The 18184-nt window shown below is 47.1% G+C and overlaps 1 protein-coding gene across 4 annotated transcripts in view; it reads right to left on the reverse strand.

The window, feature by feature from the left end:
- Positions 1-18184, reverse strand: part of LARS2 (leucyl-tRNA synthetase 2, mitochondrial) — a 165808-nt gene that overhangs the window by 5990 nt on the left and 141634 nt on the right. For 2 of the 4 annotated variants that reach the window (XM_070237846.1, XM_001500836.5), the window contains exons 19-20: positions 15124-15235; positions 2921-3048 (exon numbers count right to left, since the gene is read on the reverse strand). In XM_070237846.1, coding sequence (XP_070093947.1) covers positions 2921-3048; positions 15124-15235 — 240 coding nt within the window. Of the gene's footprint in view, positions 1-2920; positions 3049-4204; positions 6785-7703; positions 9218-15123; positions 15236-18184 lie in introns of those variants that run through there. The other 2 variants (XM_023620580.2, XM_005600763.4) reach the window with 2 other exon arrangements.

The following is an 18184-nucleotide window of genomic DNA, read 5'->3' on the forward strand; positions in this document are numbered from 1 at the left end:
AGTTGGGACTCAATATGCAGCTTGGCTTTCAGAGGCCCAAAGGGGAAGAAGCACCTTCAAATCGCCTCAAACAGTGGCTGTTTGACTTCAGAAAAGTCTTCCAGTCCCCATTTGACGGCCTTGCAAGCTTCTGCTCCTCCATCTCTGCCATCTCCACTTCATCACTCAGCCTTGTTCTCCTGGACTTTTCCAACAGCTGCCTGGCGGGCCCCTGGCCATGGGTGCTGCTCCCCCCACCTTCCCACCCATCACTACTCCCCAACAGGAGGGTAGCCCTGCAATGGCTAACAATAAAGCCCCCGCTGACTCAGCGCTCACTGCGCCCAGTGAGCACAGTTGTGCTACACAGTTCCCCTGAGTGAACCCGTTTCTCCTCACCACAACCCTTAGGGCAGATGCACAACCGTTCCATCCCCATTTTACAGATGGCAAAGCTGAAGCACATGAGATGAAGCCACCCATCCCAGGAAGTGGTGGAGACAGGATGACCTCCTGGATCCTCTCTCTCCTCTGAGAATCCCTGCCAGCCCCCAGTGTTCTCAGTGATGGAGTCCAGCCTCCTCCCCAGTCCACCCTGCCTGTGCCTCTGCTCCAGTCCCTCCACGGCTCACAGACCCAGTGTCGCCAAGGGCTTTCCCCTGCCTTGGCCCCTTTTCTCCACTAGGGAAAGGTAGCTCCTCCTTCAAAGTCAAGCTCCACGGCCCTTCCTCAGATGCCTCTTCCAATCCCCTCACTGCCAGAGCGGCGATGCTGACGCCAGCAACAGTAACATCTACCGGGAGAGTTACGAAGCCCTGACTGCCACCGTGTCCTCACCTGTAAAATGGGGTTAGTCTCCTATCAGCGTCATCTGTGAGATGGGCTAACAGTGCCCACCTCACAGGGCTATTGTGCGGGGTAAATGAGTTCGTATCTGGAAAGTTCTTAGGGTGATGCCTGGCCCTTAGCTGGTGTTCACTACACATTAGTGGGTTTTGTCATCAGTGCATCCAGAAGCAGGCTAAGCACCTCCTGGCATTATCCCATCTAATTCTTTCAACAACTGGGGAAGGCAGGCAACTGCGTTTGCCTCCATTTTCCATCTGGGGAAACCAAGGCTTAGAGAAATTAAGTATTTTGCAAAACTGAGACTTACATCCCGGATGGTCCGACTCGCAAGCTCTTGCATCTTAACCTCGAGGCTACATAAACACCCTGTATGTGGGACAACTCGTGTCCCCCAGCTGTCCCTCCTGGGTGCTAAGCTCCAGGAAGATAAGGTGGTGCCACTGGGCTCCGTGTCCCTAGAATCTGGCACAGCCTGGCACACGGCGGGCACAGAGCACATGGGCATGGCTGAAGTGAATTACCCTGAATTACATTGTATTGTGCTGCAGCTTCTGTTTCTGGCTATGGCACCGGGACCAGAGGCAGAACCCAGAGCCCTACAGCAGCTCTGCCACACGGCATGGGGCCCCGACTCGCACATTCTTGAGTTGGGTGAACTTGCAGGGAGTCCTACACACTTTAAATTTTGGGTTTTCCTTTCAAAGATAATTTAAAATTACTTTACCAATTATCAAAACTAATTTCTTTTCTGCAGTGGTAATTTAAAACGAAGAGACATTTTCATGGACTAAAACTTCAGTGTCTCAAGTTGGCATTTCTCAATCGTGCTGAGAAAGAGTACTCAGAGGTACACAGATACTTATTTTCATAAACATTACTCAAGTTTAAGAAACTGCCTCTCTGTGCCACAAGGCTGATTTTGGGTGAGGATTTTTGGAAGCCTACCAGGGCAGCCCCACCCCTCCCCTCTGCAGGGGAGGCAAAGTGGGTTCAGTGGGGAACTCAGAGCCAGGGGAGGTGTTGTGGGGACGGAGCAGCTGTGAAGGAGCTGGTCTCCTGAGTGACAGTCTGTCCAAACATCGACCTGCTGGTGGGCCCAGGGCTTGCACAGATGCAGAAGGGCAGGGGCCTCTGTGAGGCTGTCCTCTCCCTCAGCCCCAAGGGGTCCTGTTCGTGGCAACTGTGTTCACGACTTGCAATAATTTTATTTTTCTCTTTCCTTTTTATTTCCTCTCTTTTTCCCACCAGGCTTTAAGCTCCGTGAAGGTGGGGACCCTGTTTGTGTATCGCCTGAGCCGAGCACTGTGCCTGAAGTAGAGTAGGTAACGTGGTAATTACTGATGAGTAAGTGAGTAAACCTGCGCGAGGTGAGGAACTCCTCAGGAGACGGTTTCTCAAGTGAAAAACGTGAGAATGGTAACGCCTACCGTATAGGGTGCTAAGAGTTAAATTTCGGATGTAAATTACCTGGCCCCACGTGTGGTTCAGAGATGTGCTAAAAGGTTCACCCTTTGCCCTCTTACCTTCTTCAGCTACATCAGCATATTTGAGAGATTCCTTATAACGTGTCTCAAATTAACAAATTAAATATGTAAAAATTACACAAAAGATAAATGATAAGAGTTATTTGCTCTATAAAAGGTTTAAACAATAAACTACTTTTACGTATTTAAAATGACCCAATTTATCCAAAAAAAAAAGAGACATTTTATGTAGCTTTCTACAATATATTTTGCAGACTGAGGTGTTCCCGCTTTGCCAACCTCCTCACCATCAGCCGCCCCCCCACAGAACTCAGAGCAGCCAAATGAAACTTAGATTGAAACACAGGTAGAAAGGAAGACAATGAGGACCTGTAAAGCAGGTCAGGTTTATTTTTTCTACCTTCCAGTCCCTTGAGGGCCATGAGTGTTTTATGCTCACAAGCTTTTGGTATGGGATGACCTCAAAACTGAAGGTCGGGCTGAGGGCTGGCTGGGCCAGAAAGGCCTGTGGAGAAGCCTCCAAACCCAGCTGGTGTTTGTGGGCCACGGGTGGGACAGTGACCCGCCCCACAGGTTTGCCCTGGCTCTGCAGCTGCGGGGACACTCACCAGAACCGCCATCTGCACGACGTCGGGCGGCTGGAGGAAGTGCGGGTCCACGGCCGGCCAGGCCTGCAGCAGCACGCCGGCGTCCCAGGCATAGTGGGCGCAGAGCTTCCTCGGCACCAGTGCCAGGCCTGCAAAGCCAAAGCAGAGGGTCATTGAGCGCCGGCGAGCCTGCGGGAGCAGCGTCCACAGCTCCCGACCCACATGGCCCGGCTGGGAGCTGTTGAGGAGGCGCCCAGAGGCCAGCCCACGGCTTTGCACAGCCTGCCAGGTGCTCCCCACTTACTTCGGCCCAGTTTATCATCCCAGGCTTACAGATAGCTATTAGTTTCCCCCAAAACAGTACCCAGAGCTGTGAAGATGGATAGACACGCTGTTCTAGAGCGTGCATTTGGAAAATCAAGGCTGCTGACTCAGTCTCTCGGCAGGTCTGCTGGGAAGGAATGCCTTTGTGCTCCTGAGAGCAGATCCCAGAGTCCTGAGCTGCATTCGCTTCCTTTCCTGCCCACAAATGCTGCGGTCTGAGAGGGCCGCCACCCAGTCCTTTCCTCACAGTCACTGGAGCCAGCGTGCTGAGAACAGCTGGGTGCCCCGTCACCACCTTCCCAGAGGGATCTCATCCTTCCCACTGAACTTCCTCTCGGGACAGGCTCCCGCCAATGACCAAATTGGAAAGAGCCGTCCCGGGCTCAGGGTGGATCAAACCTGAGGAAGCAATGAGGAATGAAACCCTCTCGAGTCTTGCTTCCCAGAGTGCTTCATGCTGCAGCCCCCAAAGCAGAGGCGGCTATGCCCGGGGCACTCCCTGCTCAGCCCCCACAGGACTGCACAGGGCCTACCGGCAGGGCCTCATGACGCCAACCAGGGGATTCCTAGGAGGGTAAGTTTTAGTTTCCAAGCCTCTGCCGATCTCGTGAGCACAAAAGATGCCCTCAAATGTGCAGGAAATACACACATCAGAAAAACAGATCCCTGGGCACTACTGGCAGGGTACTATCCCCACTGCCCCCCATCCTCCCAGAGGCAGGCCCTGGGCAGGGGCAGGCAAGTGGCTGTGGCCAGCGTGCCCATGCTGGGGTGGTGCCAGGGCAGCTGCACAGCCCTCATGTTGGGAATGGCATTTCCAGAAGTGGTGGAGGCGGGGTGGCCCTTGCATACGGCCCTGCTATTATTAGCCTTGAGACCAGGAGATGCATTTGAGGGATGGGCCCAGGGCTCAGGGGATAGCCTGAGGCCGAGTCTGGGACAGACGAAATGGATTGCACCAACACCGGTCCCAAGAAGCTGGCTGTGAATGACAATGTTTTATTTTCATTGATGACAAAAGTAATGCATGCTCCTTGCAGAAAATTTGTGGAAGGTCAAAATATAAAGAAGAAAATCATGTTCACCTGTGTAGCAGTTTTTAAACTTTTTATTGAAAGACAGTAATGTAATATATTTAATGAATATTTATATGTATAAATCAACACTACCAAACCAAACCAACCCACCATCAGGATCATGCTGTATATATAGTGTTGTATTCTTTTTTTCCTACATTTAAAAATAATTATTAAATTCATGGAAAGACACAATAATATAGATAAAATGGCCCTAGTTTTATTAAATATTTATTCGAACAGATAAAAGGCTGGAAGAAATAGTCACAACAGCTGCAGTGATTATCCAAGGAGGCAGAAGTACAGGTGACTTTTTTAAAAAAAAACCAAGAACATTTTATAGATTTTCTACCAGGAAGATTTATTACTTTTGTAATTTGAAAAGATATTTAAAAATAAAGTTTTTTCCACACTGTGAGATCAGTTCAAAATTTTCCTTAATGTGTCTTTTTAAGGTTTCATTTTCTTCCCCACTTAACTTTTGAATCTGTAATTTATTTTGTGCATAATGTGAAAAAACATTATTCTAAAAAAGACATGGTCAATTTCTCAAACCCAATTTGTTGACTAACCCTTCTCTTCCCCCTTGTTTTGTGAGTTTCCTTTTCAATATATTATACCAGGGATGGTTTCAGGACTATTCACAACAAACCTACTCAAAGTGCCCACCTGTGACGAGGGGAAGAACTGGCCAGAATGTGAAGCGACACACTGCTTCCTTCATTGAGAAAGTCTGGCCACCAAAGAATGGTCAGTCTAACTCAACTGCCTGCTTACTGACACAGCTGACGTCCGTGCTGAGCACAGCTCCTTATCTCGTCATACACTGTCACAGACTGTTCCTAGAGCGGCCTCGGGTCCATGGACCGCTCCGAGTAGCACTGATCTGTTTTATTCCGATGACCTGTCTTGATTCTTGTGCAGGTGTCACCGATTTATTTGCTGTAGCTCTGTATGTTTCACTACCTGGCACTCTTGTTGTAACTCTGTGCTGCCAGTCAGTCTGAGGGAAGCGAAGGCCCATCCAGGTCTGAGAACCCAGTGGCGTAAGACTGCCCCCGGGTCTGGCTGATCCTTGTGCCCTGGGTCCCTGTGCTTCCTAAGGAATCTGCTCCATTTCTAACAGATGTGCCTTTTGGCAGAAGCAGAAAGGAGCTTCCTGCTTGTTCCCCAGGAGGGATCCTATTAAGACTTATATCTAAACACAAGACAGAGGTCACAGAAGGGAGATAATTGCTTCTTTATTTGAGCAGGCTGGCCCAGTATGGCCTGTCCCGTGACCCAGCTGCAGTGGGAAGAATCCCAAAACCTCCATATGGCAGTTGTACAGGATGCCTGGGAGATGAAAGGACCTTGGACACAAATGTTCTGGGCCGAAGCTGTTACAAATTCCACTTTAAAAAAATGAGGAAGCCTGGCCTTCCTGGAGCAATCAGGATGCTTATTTATAGGCCTGGCCCCGCCAGTATTTCCATATAGATGGGAGTGGGGCCATCCTGCTCAGCAGGGAGGAACAGAAACTCACGACCCTCTACGTAGTAGTGTTTTTGCCTCTCTGGTCTTTTTAGGGAAGTAAAAATACCTAACATTTGCATGGCAAATACAATGATTTTGTTACGTGACACAGGTCAGGTTGAGAGCTGGCCTTCGGGAAGCACATGGTTGAAGTCTGAGCACAGGCTGGGCAGTGGCAAGGCCCGGGCACACAAGGCCACCTCGTAGGGCCGGCTGCTGCCCACGGCCCAGCCCCTTCCTTCCCCTCCTCTGGGAGAGCTGCTGTCGTTGACCTTCCTGGGAAATAACCAAGCCTCTTTTCCTACTGAGAGCCGGCGAGGTCACCCCGCTGCCAGGGCGCTCTGGGACGCATGCTGGGTGGCCTTGGTGCCTGCGGACAGCAGGCCTCTCCTAGTGGCCACTTCAGGCCTGCCTCGGCCCCCACCCCATGCCCTCATACACACCAGGGAGGACTTAGGGACTCCGTGGGGACTGACCCCAGCGTGCCTCATCCAGCCTTAGCAATTCCAAGGAAGTGGACAGGAAGTGATACCACTTCTCTTAGCCTTTTCCCACAGAAAGGGTTCTGCTGACAGTATTTTGAAATAACAACACTGACACAGCACACACATTCATGTATAAAATACCACCGGAACACCAGCAGATATCTTATTCTCCCCTACGATTATCTCACATACTCACACACACACTTGTACATGATTGCGACATTTGAAGTTTTGTTGAAATTCATGAATACAGCATATATGTACACAAAACACTGCAGCTGCAATATTTTACAGCCACTTGTATCTGATGAAGAAAAATGGATGTGTGGCAGTAGACTCATCCTTCAAGATTGCGAGTTCCTTCAGAATGCCCCAGGGAGGGAAAGGGTCACCTTGCTGTGACCTTCACCGTTAAAGTGCTGATGGAAGACACGGAGATCACATGAGGTAGAGGCAGAAATCAAGACAGGACAGTCACCGCAGAACTATAAAAATGGCCAGGGAAACAGAAATGAAGATCCTGTCACCACATTTTAAATAACTTGTATTTTGGACAAGGGGCTAATCTCAAAGCAGCACAAAAAAGGGCAAAAGAAGGGAAATCACCCAAACGCCCACCAGTGGTTGACTGTTTAATAACTTATGGAACACTCACATGGGGAACCGATATAGCTGGTGACAAAGAAGGAGGTGGGTCTGCAACTGCTGCTGCAGAACTGCTCCTCCCACGGACGGGAAGAGAGGAAAACGTGTGTACGGAATGCTAGCATCAGTCCGAAAAGACTCACGTTCCACACTTGTGCATCGAGGTCTTCTGTCAAACTGTTAGCAAACTAGTAGTGGAGGTTCTCAGGCAGAGCAACCGAGGCACCGGCTGGGGTGGGAACTTAGGACACACCCTTGGTCACAGCTGAATGTTTACGACATGCACATAGACCGACTTTCCAATGAAAACTCCAGGTTTTGCTTTGCTTTAGGAAGCCCAGAGGCTACAGTGGAAGGTGGAGACACTTTCCCAGTCGGCTCAGGCACTTCTCCTCGGAGGCTGGGCCTGCACAGAGGGAGGTCACTCTCAAGGAGCAGTGTTCCTCGGGCACTTAGGGCAGGACACCCTGTCACTGTCACTGTGTGCTCCTGCTGGCCTTTATGCCCTCTACCAGGTGACACAGGAGATACGGTGCTTCAAATACTAGAGGGATGAAGGGCTGCATCTGGTCGTGTGTGTGTGTGTGTGTGTGTGTGTGTCGGTGTGTAGCACACGTCTGTTAAAACCTTCTTCAACTGGAAATAAATTCCTTCTTCCCTTCTTTCTTCCCTCATGGTCTAAGAGGTCCAGAACCAGAATGTCAACACTCAGGGCTTGTGGGCTTAGAAAGGCAATTTAAAACAACAACGACAAAACCCTTCTATTTTGAAATAACTATAGATTCATAGGTGGTTGCAAAGAAATGTACAGGAGGCTCTGTGCCCCCCTCCCCAGCCTTCCCCAGTGCAACCTCTGGCATAATTATAGTACAATATCAAAACTAGGAAATGGACATTGGTACAATCCACAGAGCTTATGCAGATTTCACAAGTTTTAAAGGCACTACCGTGTGTGTGTGAGAGTGTGTGTGTGTGTGTGTGTGTGTAGCTTCACGTAACCACTACCACAGTCAAGACACAGAACTGTTCCATGTCCACAAGGCTCCCTTGTGGCTCCTCTTCTGTGGCTACTGCCCCCTCTGCTCAGTCCCTAACCTCTGGCCACCACTGTGTTTTCCATCTCTATAATTTTGTTATTTCAAGAACGTTACATAAATGGAATCACAGAGTAGAAACCTTTTGAGATTGGCTTTTTTCACTCAGCATAATCCCTTGAGATCCATCCATGCTGTTCCCAGTTAGAAAGGTCATTTTTGATAATGATGAGATTGTCTCTTACCAGAGTACCACCAAGAAGCTGAGCTCCCTGTATGGTGATTTTCTGCTCTTTTACTGTCCACCAACAAAGGAAACCTGTGTCCTTCATCTGGAAACAGCATCAGTGACTCCAAATACACGAAATTTCCCTAAGCAAGCAGTGAAAACCCTCTCAGACAGGACAACATTCTATTACGGTAAACAAAAGATAACTTCGTAACTTCACATGTGGTGCCTTGAGCTTCTCAGATCTCAAGCTTCAGGAAGGAAAAAAAGATTTCCTCATCCTGTTAAAGTTTGCAAACTGCCAAGACAGTGGTTCTGTTTCTTACTGAAGGTCTCCATTGACTCTTTAAGCATCTGATAGAGGACAAGGAGGTTCCAAGCACTTTGGGCTTCTCTGAAATCTTTGCTTTTTATCCAGGGCGATGATGGCCGTTTTGCCCACAGGACGCCAAATCTCCCCGAGAAGACAGGTCTCAATTCTGTTGCTCTGCGGGGAGAAGCTCTCCTATGAAAATCTGCTTCTCTGGGGACCTCTGGGAAATGGTAATTTCTGAACATTCCAGCCTCACTTACCATATTCCCATTATAGTCATTGTGAGGTTATATCTTAGAGATGTAAGAATGAAACCAGAAGCTATATGAAAGCTAAGTTTTCTAGAATAAATGAAGTATGTATGAAAACTGTCCCAAAACCTTGAAATGAGAATGACTGACAGTGTGGGATGACAATAATGATGCCCTCTCACAATATAGTGCCTCTGTTTGCAAAGGACTTTCGACATCTTGAGACAATGGCCCTTATCAGCTGTAGACAGAGGCAGGAAGAGTTCATGTCCCCATTTTCTCCTGAGGGCACCTGACCAACACCTGTGAGTTAATAGCCTGGGTTGTATGCCTGGTGTGTGGGTCTTCTCACTTGATTGTGCCACACTACAGCTCCAGCTGCTCATTCAGAGGGGTGACACACATACATATGTCGAGAGCCAGGAGATAAAGGCTTCCCATTGCTTCTGTGAATTAAAAAAAAAATTAGTTGCTATGGATTTGTAAAGCTTGAGGTAAGACCTTCTCAACTGAAATGAACACAGACTCCAGTGCTCAAACTGCCCTCAGAAATCAATCATGCCGGGGGCTGGCCCTGTGGCAAAGTGTCTAAGTTTGCACGCTCTGCTTCAGCAGCCCAGGGTTCACAGGCTCGGATCCTGGGTGTGGACCTACACACCGCTCATCAAGCCATGCTCTGGTGGCATCCCACATAGAAGAACTAGAATGACCTACAGCTAGGATATACAAGTATGTACTGGGGCTTTAGGGAGAGAAAGAAAAAAAATAAAAAAAGAGGAAGACTGGCAATAGATGTTAGCTCAGGGCCAATCTTCCTAAAAAAGAAAAGGTAGCCTTTGCTTAAAAAAAAAAAAAGAAATCAATCATGCTGGAAGCTAGGTATGGGTGTGGGATTGACTAGTGGTGTGAGGAATCCTTTTGGGGTAATAGAAATGTTCTGAAACTGGATTATGGTGATGGTTGCACAAGTGTATAAATTTACTTAAATCATCAAATGCATACTCAAAATGGGTGAATTTTATGGTACATAAATTTTACCTTAATAAAGAGACATGATGACTAAAACAAAACAAAAACCACCTAGATACATACATACACGGATATAACCACCGATCTGCACTAAGATGTTGACAATGATTGTTTATTTCTGGGGGTAAGGGTAAGGGTGGGCAGGTTTCAGCAGAGCTTCCAGACTAAGACAGGCTAGGAAGAAGGACCTGGCCACCCACTCCTGAGAAAATTGGCCATGAAGGCCCTATGAATAGCAGTGGAGCATTGTCTGATACAGTGCCAGAAGGTGAGAGGATGGCGCAAAAAGACAGGGCAGGGTTCCGCTCTGCTGTACCAGGGTCACTAGGAGTTGGAATCAACTCAACGGCACTAGCAACAAAGGGTAAAGGGATTTAAACTGTCTCCCACATGTGAGAGAATGAGGAAAAGAAAAAAAAAGTAGCCCCTGACATCCGGGAACTGGTCTGACAATTACAGCTAGGCTTCAGTTAGAAACTTGCCTAGTGCTCCCAGCTCAGCCATGTTATCCTGTTGTGGGACATATGTGATCTCACAGAACACCAACCTCAGACTAGGTCACACTGAACCCATGGTAAATTCAGACAAAACAAAACCAAGTCATAACTTTGTCTAAGCACAGACCAAGACAACGTCATTGTTTTTTGTGACCCACAAAATACCAAATATACCTCTCTCTCAGCAAATATGGTGACTGCTACTTCTTTACCAATTACAACTTTATTCTTGCTTGGGTCTGCGCTCCCTATAAGATTTTCTGAGATACCCAGTCACAGAACTGTCCCTACTTGATGACTGCAGCCAGTCTAGAGCAAACCCCCACTTCCTTAGACCCTTTGCCAAACTACCCAACCAAAGCCTGAACCCTACAACAAGTCCCTCCTGACACCCTCTTACTGAGACGTCCCATGGTTCCCCCTGGTAATAAACCCAACTTGTTAAAACAAGTGTGTTCCTGGTGGTCTCTGGCTGGAGGACACCGACAGAACTGCAGGTTCACCGAGTTTCAGTTGAGACCCTCACTGCCTTGGACCGAGACTCTTGACTCAGAAAAAGTGCACATCTGAGAACTCTTGCATCGCTACTTGCTTAATGTGCCACCCACGCCTGGCTGGGAACTAAGCACACACTGAACTGAGCTTCAGGCTTTTGTTGAAGCCGTTCAGCGTTGTGTTTACTTTGTTTTCTTCGCAATAAGTCCCTCTTTGGGTTTTTGATTTTCTAATCAGAATTGTATTGTTCTTTGGTGAAACCGTTTTCTAGCATCTCACACCTGCTTGTCTGACATCTTGTCTGTCTATCTGCTTGTGGAGTATCCTGGATGCTGTTTGTCTCTCAGAGGAAGAAGTCTACTGGGAGAGGATCGGCATAGGTCCCATAAGGCCATCCTTGAGCCAGCCCTGGGGGCTGAGCTGCTCAATAGGTTTCTTCTCAGATCCCTGTCCTGTGGACAAACTTTGCCCCAAGTCACTATTTCAAAACCTTACGAGGACTTCTTCCTCAGCCTTGTTCTATTGTTCCTGAGAACTGCTTCTATTTCAGTGTTGTCCACCTGGAGGCAGGAGGTTTTATCCATCCCTGATCATCATGGATGGGCTTTGACAAGCTCCAAGACACCAAGTCACACAAGCACCAACCTACGGATGCGCTGCACTTCTCGTGGGTCCTATCACCCTAAAACTCTGCCTCCTCCAGGCCGAGCCCCTGCTTGCTTCATGTTTTCTCACTATGTCGCTCACTCCTGTGCACGTCTTTTTAAATAGCACAAATTTCACCAAAGACAATTTGGAATTACAGTGCCACTTTGGGGAACTTTTGATACGAATAAAATTGTTTACTTGAGAGGTGCCTTAGGACAAAAAGGAAAGAAAATTCTGATTTTTCCCATGGTCTGCTTTCTTTAATTGGCACGAAGAAACTTCTAAACACAATTCGAACTCGAAAATTGCCTCCCTGAAAGATTCTTTAGCTAAAACTAATGCAAATGTGAGAAACTTAAGAAGCCGTCTTCCTTGCAAATCCACCGAAAACCTGTTCCAGTGTTTCTTCTCTCGCCTTACCTCCCTTGCCTTCGCCCTTAGAACCCTGTTCAGCGCTCACAAAGTCCGTATAATCGCCCCCTCTCCTCCTCCTCCGTCTCCATCTCCACCTTATCATCATGTAAAACCGCAGCCCCTCCTAAAGCGGGACCCTGACACTGACCGGCACGTAGATTTTAAGCCCTCGTCATGTTCAGGTCTCCATGCTATTCCTAGGGACTTCTCGAATCCCAGAATGGGAAGAGACAAATTCATTTAAGAGTTCAGACTTGTTTTGGATACATCCGGCCCAGGCCTCTCCGACCTCTGCCAACGAATCCACCTGCTGGAGGGACCAGGAGATGGAAAAGCTTGGTTAGAAAAGGCTAAGTGGAAAGACCCAGAAAATGACTCAAAACATAAGAAAATACATTTTTACTCAATCGGAACTCCTTAAAGCAGGATCTTTCGGGAACTATACCACAGATCCTTCCTGTTAAAGCAAACTGGACCCTGAGTCAGTCTCTCAAGCAGCACAGAACGAGCCATCAGAGACTTCAGGGGCAGACCTATCAGCATCTTCAGACAGTTTTCAGGACTTGCTCCTGATGTGGACATTTCTAATGCCCTTTCCATTTTTTGGTGGATGTTTAAAGCCAGAAATTGTAGATATGGTACATAAGCAAAAATCTGGCTGGTAAATCGCCCCTTTGCATGAACTTCAGCATTTGGCTGAACATTTTAAGAAGGCTTTAGATACCCAAAAGGCTAAAATCCAAATTAAGCTCATGGCTTTACATTGAAAGCAAGTAAACAGGTCCTCGTCTTCCTCAAGGGGTAAAAAATACTTTCAGAGGACAGAGGTGCTTGCTGATATTGGAAGAAAGGGGGCACTGGAAAATGACTGTCTCAGCTGGAAAGTAAAAGGAGCCAACGCTCCCTCGTCTTCCTGAGGAATTATGAAGCAACTCTGAGAGGGGCTCTAGTGCCCACTTTCCAATGACTCCCTTAAAACAAAGAGAACTACCTTTTAAAAGAGGACATAAACAAGGCCTTCTGATGGATATGGGCACGGCTCTGCCAACTACAAATCCTGCCACAATTTGCAGTCCTCAGACTACTTGGGTGGCAGAAATTTCAAACAATCCTCAAATTCTCCTCATCACCCAACCGACACCGTGCCTCTTTGTGCCCTCACTGACCAGCCCACATTTCTTCTCTGACGCCGCATCAGTAAGTTTAGTTAGGAGAGACCTTTGATAGAAGTGGAGCTGCCTAGTCAAATGCATTTCAGGTGGACTACTTCTAGAAATATCTCAAGACTGTTCCGTGCACGATCCTTCAGTAGCTCGATTACACGTCACTAGCCTATTCCTCTATGTTTGACCCAATCCCAATGTGAGAACGATGTGAGGTCCCTGATTCTCTCTGGGCCACAGTTCTCCTAATGTGGAGACAATTCTAGGGGCCGGACCCACTGAAGCAGAAACGGACTTCTCTAAACCCTTACCTCGACTTGCTCAATACCCTTTAAAGCCCAAATGTAAGGAAGTATTGAGGTCTACTGTGGAAGACTTTATAAAAAGGGGACTCATCATTCCTTTCTTATTTTCTATAATTAACATGAATCACTTCTGAAATAATAATTGAAAAATCCAAAGCAAAAAAATGGACTTATTATTAAGACAGCTCTTTTTTTTTTTTTTTGATGAGGAAGATTTGCTCTGAGCTACATCTGTTGCCAGTCTTCCTCTATTTCATATTTAGGTTGCTGTCACAATGTGGCTTGACAAGTGGTGTAGGTCCACGCCTGGGATCCAAAACTGTGAACCCGGGCTGCTGAAGCGTAGCATGCTGGACTTAACCACTGTGCCACTGGGCCGGCCCAGTTGCTTTAATCTTTAAAAGACTGTAACAGTGCGCTTCCACTCAATGACTTTTTCCCTAGAGTCCGTGATCAATCGTACTTATTTCACGCATTGACGCCATCCATATGACATCTCAGGGCTTTTGGCCGAGACATTCAGGAGGGCTTGCTGTGAGGTCTGCTACTTCTCAGAGGCCCCCAGATAAAAGCATTATGTCTACATGGTGATCCAGGCTGCCTGTCTCCTGCAAGCTCCTCTAACACGTCCACAGAAGTCACGGGAGACCTCCAGATACAGGGTCTGGAGAACCACACCCAGCACAGCCATCATCAAATCCTCCCGCACAGCATCTTCTTACTTCACTCCATTTCCACATCCAGGCCTCCGCCGGGGCCACGGGATGGTAATCATCCTCTGTGCCTGCCGGGATCCGGAACCCACAGCGCCGCAGCGAAACACTCCAACACTGCACTAACTTCCCGACGGGCACTGAGAATAACTTGGGCAAAATGATTCAATGGCAAATGAATTCTATTCTTTTTCTTCTGACGAAGGAAGAACTATAAACCTCATACCATTTAAAAAAGTAGTTCCGTAGTAACAAAAAATACAGATGAGAAAAAGGAAAAGAATTAACAGTTAAAGATGATAGCTTAATGTAAAGAATGTTTAAGTTACTTTTTAAAAGGAGATGAGATAGGTATTTCCAGTGATGGCCTTTTAGAATCCCAAGGAGCCCTGTAAAATGTTCTCAAGAGGCTGTCCTAAGAGAGAGAAAGCACAGTGAAGTCCCGTCATAGGCTGTCATCTGAGAGCCAGGTCTCACAGTTGACGGCACAGTTGTCCACCTAACTGCGCACTAGAACCACCCAGGAGTGAGTAAAACAAAGATTCTCCAGTCACTCCCCAGAGCCCTGAGTTAAAATCTCCAGGGGGGTGGGGGTGGGGCAGAGGCCACATTTAACCCAAGTGAGCCCCAGGCAGTCAGACCCGCTCAGCATGTGGTTTAGGATAACGGTTTGGTGGAGAGGACTGAATCATGGTCTAAACAAGTCAATTTTAGATCTGCAGTGTCATTCCAGGTGTCCTTTTCTCCATCTGTAAAGTGCGACTAAACATGAGTTTCCACCTTAAAAAGATAATATAGGGTCATGCTATGTGGCTACCAGGGGGCTGAGTTCTGAGAAAGAATGTTCAGTAATGACATCAAGATTCACATTAGTCCAGGCACATTGTTCCAAAGTGGGGAAGTGTCTTTCCCTTCAACACGTGGAAGAAAAAGCGTCACCATTCAGAGTACAAGACAGAGAGGTCCCGAGTGTAGATGCCAAACCTGGACCCCATGGCTGAGGACATCTGAGTTCTGAATAACGCTCAACGAGAGGCTTGAGCACATCCTGGTTAGAGTAAGTGGTCAGACAAGGGCTCCCCACCTACCTGCCCAGAGCTCCGAGGTTATGTGAGGGGCCATGGGAGCGGCCATCACCATCAGGGCACACAGGGCATCTTCAAACTCTGGGCTGTGGAGAACAACCCTCTGGGAAGCTTGCTGAGGAAGAGAGAAGAGCAATGTAAGAAAACTGAGGGGGACAAAATAAGCAGGGGTAGGAACGCCACCAAGGCATCTGCAGCCTGGACACAGCAGGGAGGAAGAAGCCCTCGTCACCACCCATGTTGCTCTGGACAGAGAACTTTCCCCACTGACTCCAAGTATTAAAAATAGCTGCAGCAGCAGCAACAACAAACATTTCACCACGAACTGAACATTTACTACGCCCTCAGTCTGATGCTGACTCACTCAGTTCTCACGACTACCCTCTGGGGGCAGTGCTTTTACCCCATTTGGCAGGTGAAGCAGCTAAGGTTTAGAGAACGCAGGGAATCTGCCCCTGGTTACACAGTGAACCAAGCGCCAGAGCCCCGTGAGAATCCAGCCTGCTCTTCCTTCAGTCACACTCTTAACCACACTGCCAGGTTTCCTGTGGCTGCAGGACCAGTGAAAAATACAGAGACTTGCTCAAAGGTTTTGCCATATGGAAGCCCCAGGGCGGGGGTCCTCCTGCTCCCCTTCAGGGATCTCAGCAGGCCCCAGTCTCTTAAACAGTGTTGCCAGTCACTGTGAACACTCAGTTTCTCCCCAAGATGTGGCCAATCAGTTAACCCAGCCACACCCATTCGATTGGAGGGGTACCTACTATATGCCAGGCTTTAGGGATAAACCATCCAGAAGGGCATGGTCTCTGCCCTCAAGAAGCTTACAGCCAGTTGGGGAGGAAATGGACAAATGAATCAAGGATGTCACAGGATTCCACAGGTTCTGGTGGGGAGGGAGTGTGGTCAGCGCAGCTGGCTGGGAGCTGGGGTGTGAGTCAAAGAACGGCCAGGAAGGAAGAATGTTACCAAAGGATTTCATGGAAGCCGGCAGTTCTCAAGGCACTGTGAGGAAGTCATGATAAAAACTAGCTTAACGTGGTTGTGGCATTTGGTATACATTCTAAACACTCTGTCACAAAACAATTTTGGTTTAATTTTATGACGTTTGTTAAAACTAGAAGTCAGGGCACATGTGATGTATTCTGCTGCATAGAGAGAGGCCAAAAATATTATACGTGGTCTTTTTAGAAATGCATTTACATATATGTGAAATAATGGAAAAATATATATTAGTTTCTGTCCCTGCCTCCTGGCACAGAGCTCCTAAAATCCTTGTGCTTTCCTGAGTGATAAGAGCACCAGGAGCGTGTTTTGCTCTCACATTTAGTCTGTGTCCTGGGTTCCTGATGTGGCGCTCCTAAATTCCTTGGAATTTCCTGGGGGATAGGAGCATATTTGTTCTAATAAGGTGACTCTGGGTGGGCTCTCGAATAGCTCCTGGGGGGCACTGGACACTGGAAAGAACAAGCCATGACTAGAAGCTTGGAACTTTCAGTCCCACCCCCATCTTCCAGAGAGGGGAGAGGGGCTGGAAATGGAGTCAATAATTGATCATGCCTACGTGAGGAAGCCTCCACAGCAATCCCAGTAGGACGGGGTTCAGGGAGCTTCCAGGCTGCTGAACACGTCGAGGTGCTGGGAGAGTGGAGGGCTCAGGAGGAAGCAGTTTTTCCATTACAGTTTGATCTTTGAAAAATCGCCTAAGAGATTTGAATATAACTTCATGGGTAAGGGTACAGAGAAAGTCTACAGGGAGCATGTGAAAAGAACTAGCTGGTGGGGAGTAGAAACTTCATTTTTTAATTTAATTTTTCTATATTTGCCTCTTTTTCATGATTGAAAAACCCCCACACACTCAGCACAGAAAATTTGGGAAATATAAAACCGCTCACAATTTTACCACCCAGAAAAAAAACCAGTGTATTTTATCCTAGTCTCCCAAAACGCGAAAATATATGAATATACACACTCAGACACAAGACATTTTCATGATTGGGGTTTTTACCACATGCACACTTTTGTATTGTGTTTGTATTTAACGTTATGTCGTGAACAGTTTCTGCTATTAAGGATCTTGGAAGACATGATGTTAAGGGTGGTGGCACATTTCCTTCTTATTGATATGACATAAATCATTTCACCATTTCCCCATTGGAGGACATTTGGGGTTCCAAGTCTCTGTGATTACTAATCATCTGCCAGTGGATGCCCTGCCAATGGTTAAAGGACATAAACAACCCCAGGGCTACCTACCGACCTCACAGCTGGGGTGCCTCCTGGTGAGGTTGCACCAACCACACCCATTGCTGGTGCCCGAGAACCTATCTCACTGTCTGTGACAGCATGGAGAAGAGTCAGGGTAAAAGCTCTGCAAAATTGACAGCTGAAAAAATAGCATCTCATTTTAAATTTGTATTTCATGATAAGTAGTGAGGCGGATTTTTTTTCTCTGCAAATTTATTGGCTATTTCTAGTTCATCTTCTGTGACCTTTGACCATATCCTTTGATCATTTCTAGGCTAAGTATTTTCATTTTAATATGTAAGAGCTCTTTATATATTAGAGACATTAAGCCTGTTGTCTGACATATTTGTTATAAATGTTTTTCCTAGTTTTTATCTACCTTTTAATACGGCATGTTTTAATATACCGAAAATGGTAAGTTTTATGTAGTCAAATCTGTAAATTTCTTTCACTGTCCTTAAAGTTTGGAGAGTCTTTCATTATAAAAAACATTTGTTAATAGTTTTAATGCATGTTTTTTGTTGTCCAAACAGCTGACCACTTGCCTAAGCTCCATTTGTTGACAAATCCTTCCCCTGGCAAGGAAAATGACAGTCACCTGTAGCAAGAAGATGAGTCTATATTGAAAGGCTGATTTTTGTTTTCTGTGAGAACAAATCTGATCCATCTACGTTAAATGGATGTACAATGTTAAAGATGCCAAGGGGGTATCACAGATCATTCAGGAAATCAGGCAGTGGCAGCATGAAGAAAAGAGCAGAGCTGGAAGACAAGGAGGCCCAAGTCTGCTCCTGAATATATCACTCATCAACTGGACACG

Source organism: Equus caballus, chromosome 16, assembly GCF_041296265.1.
Source record: "Equus caballus isolate H_3958 breed thoroughbred chromosome 16, TB-T2T, whole genome shotgun sequence".
NCBI classification, from domain to species: domain Eukaryota; kingdom Metazoa; phylum Chordata; class Mammalia; order Perissodactyla; family Equidae; genus Equus; species Equus caballus.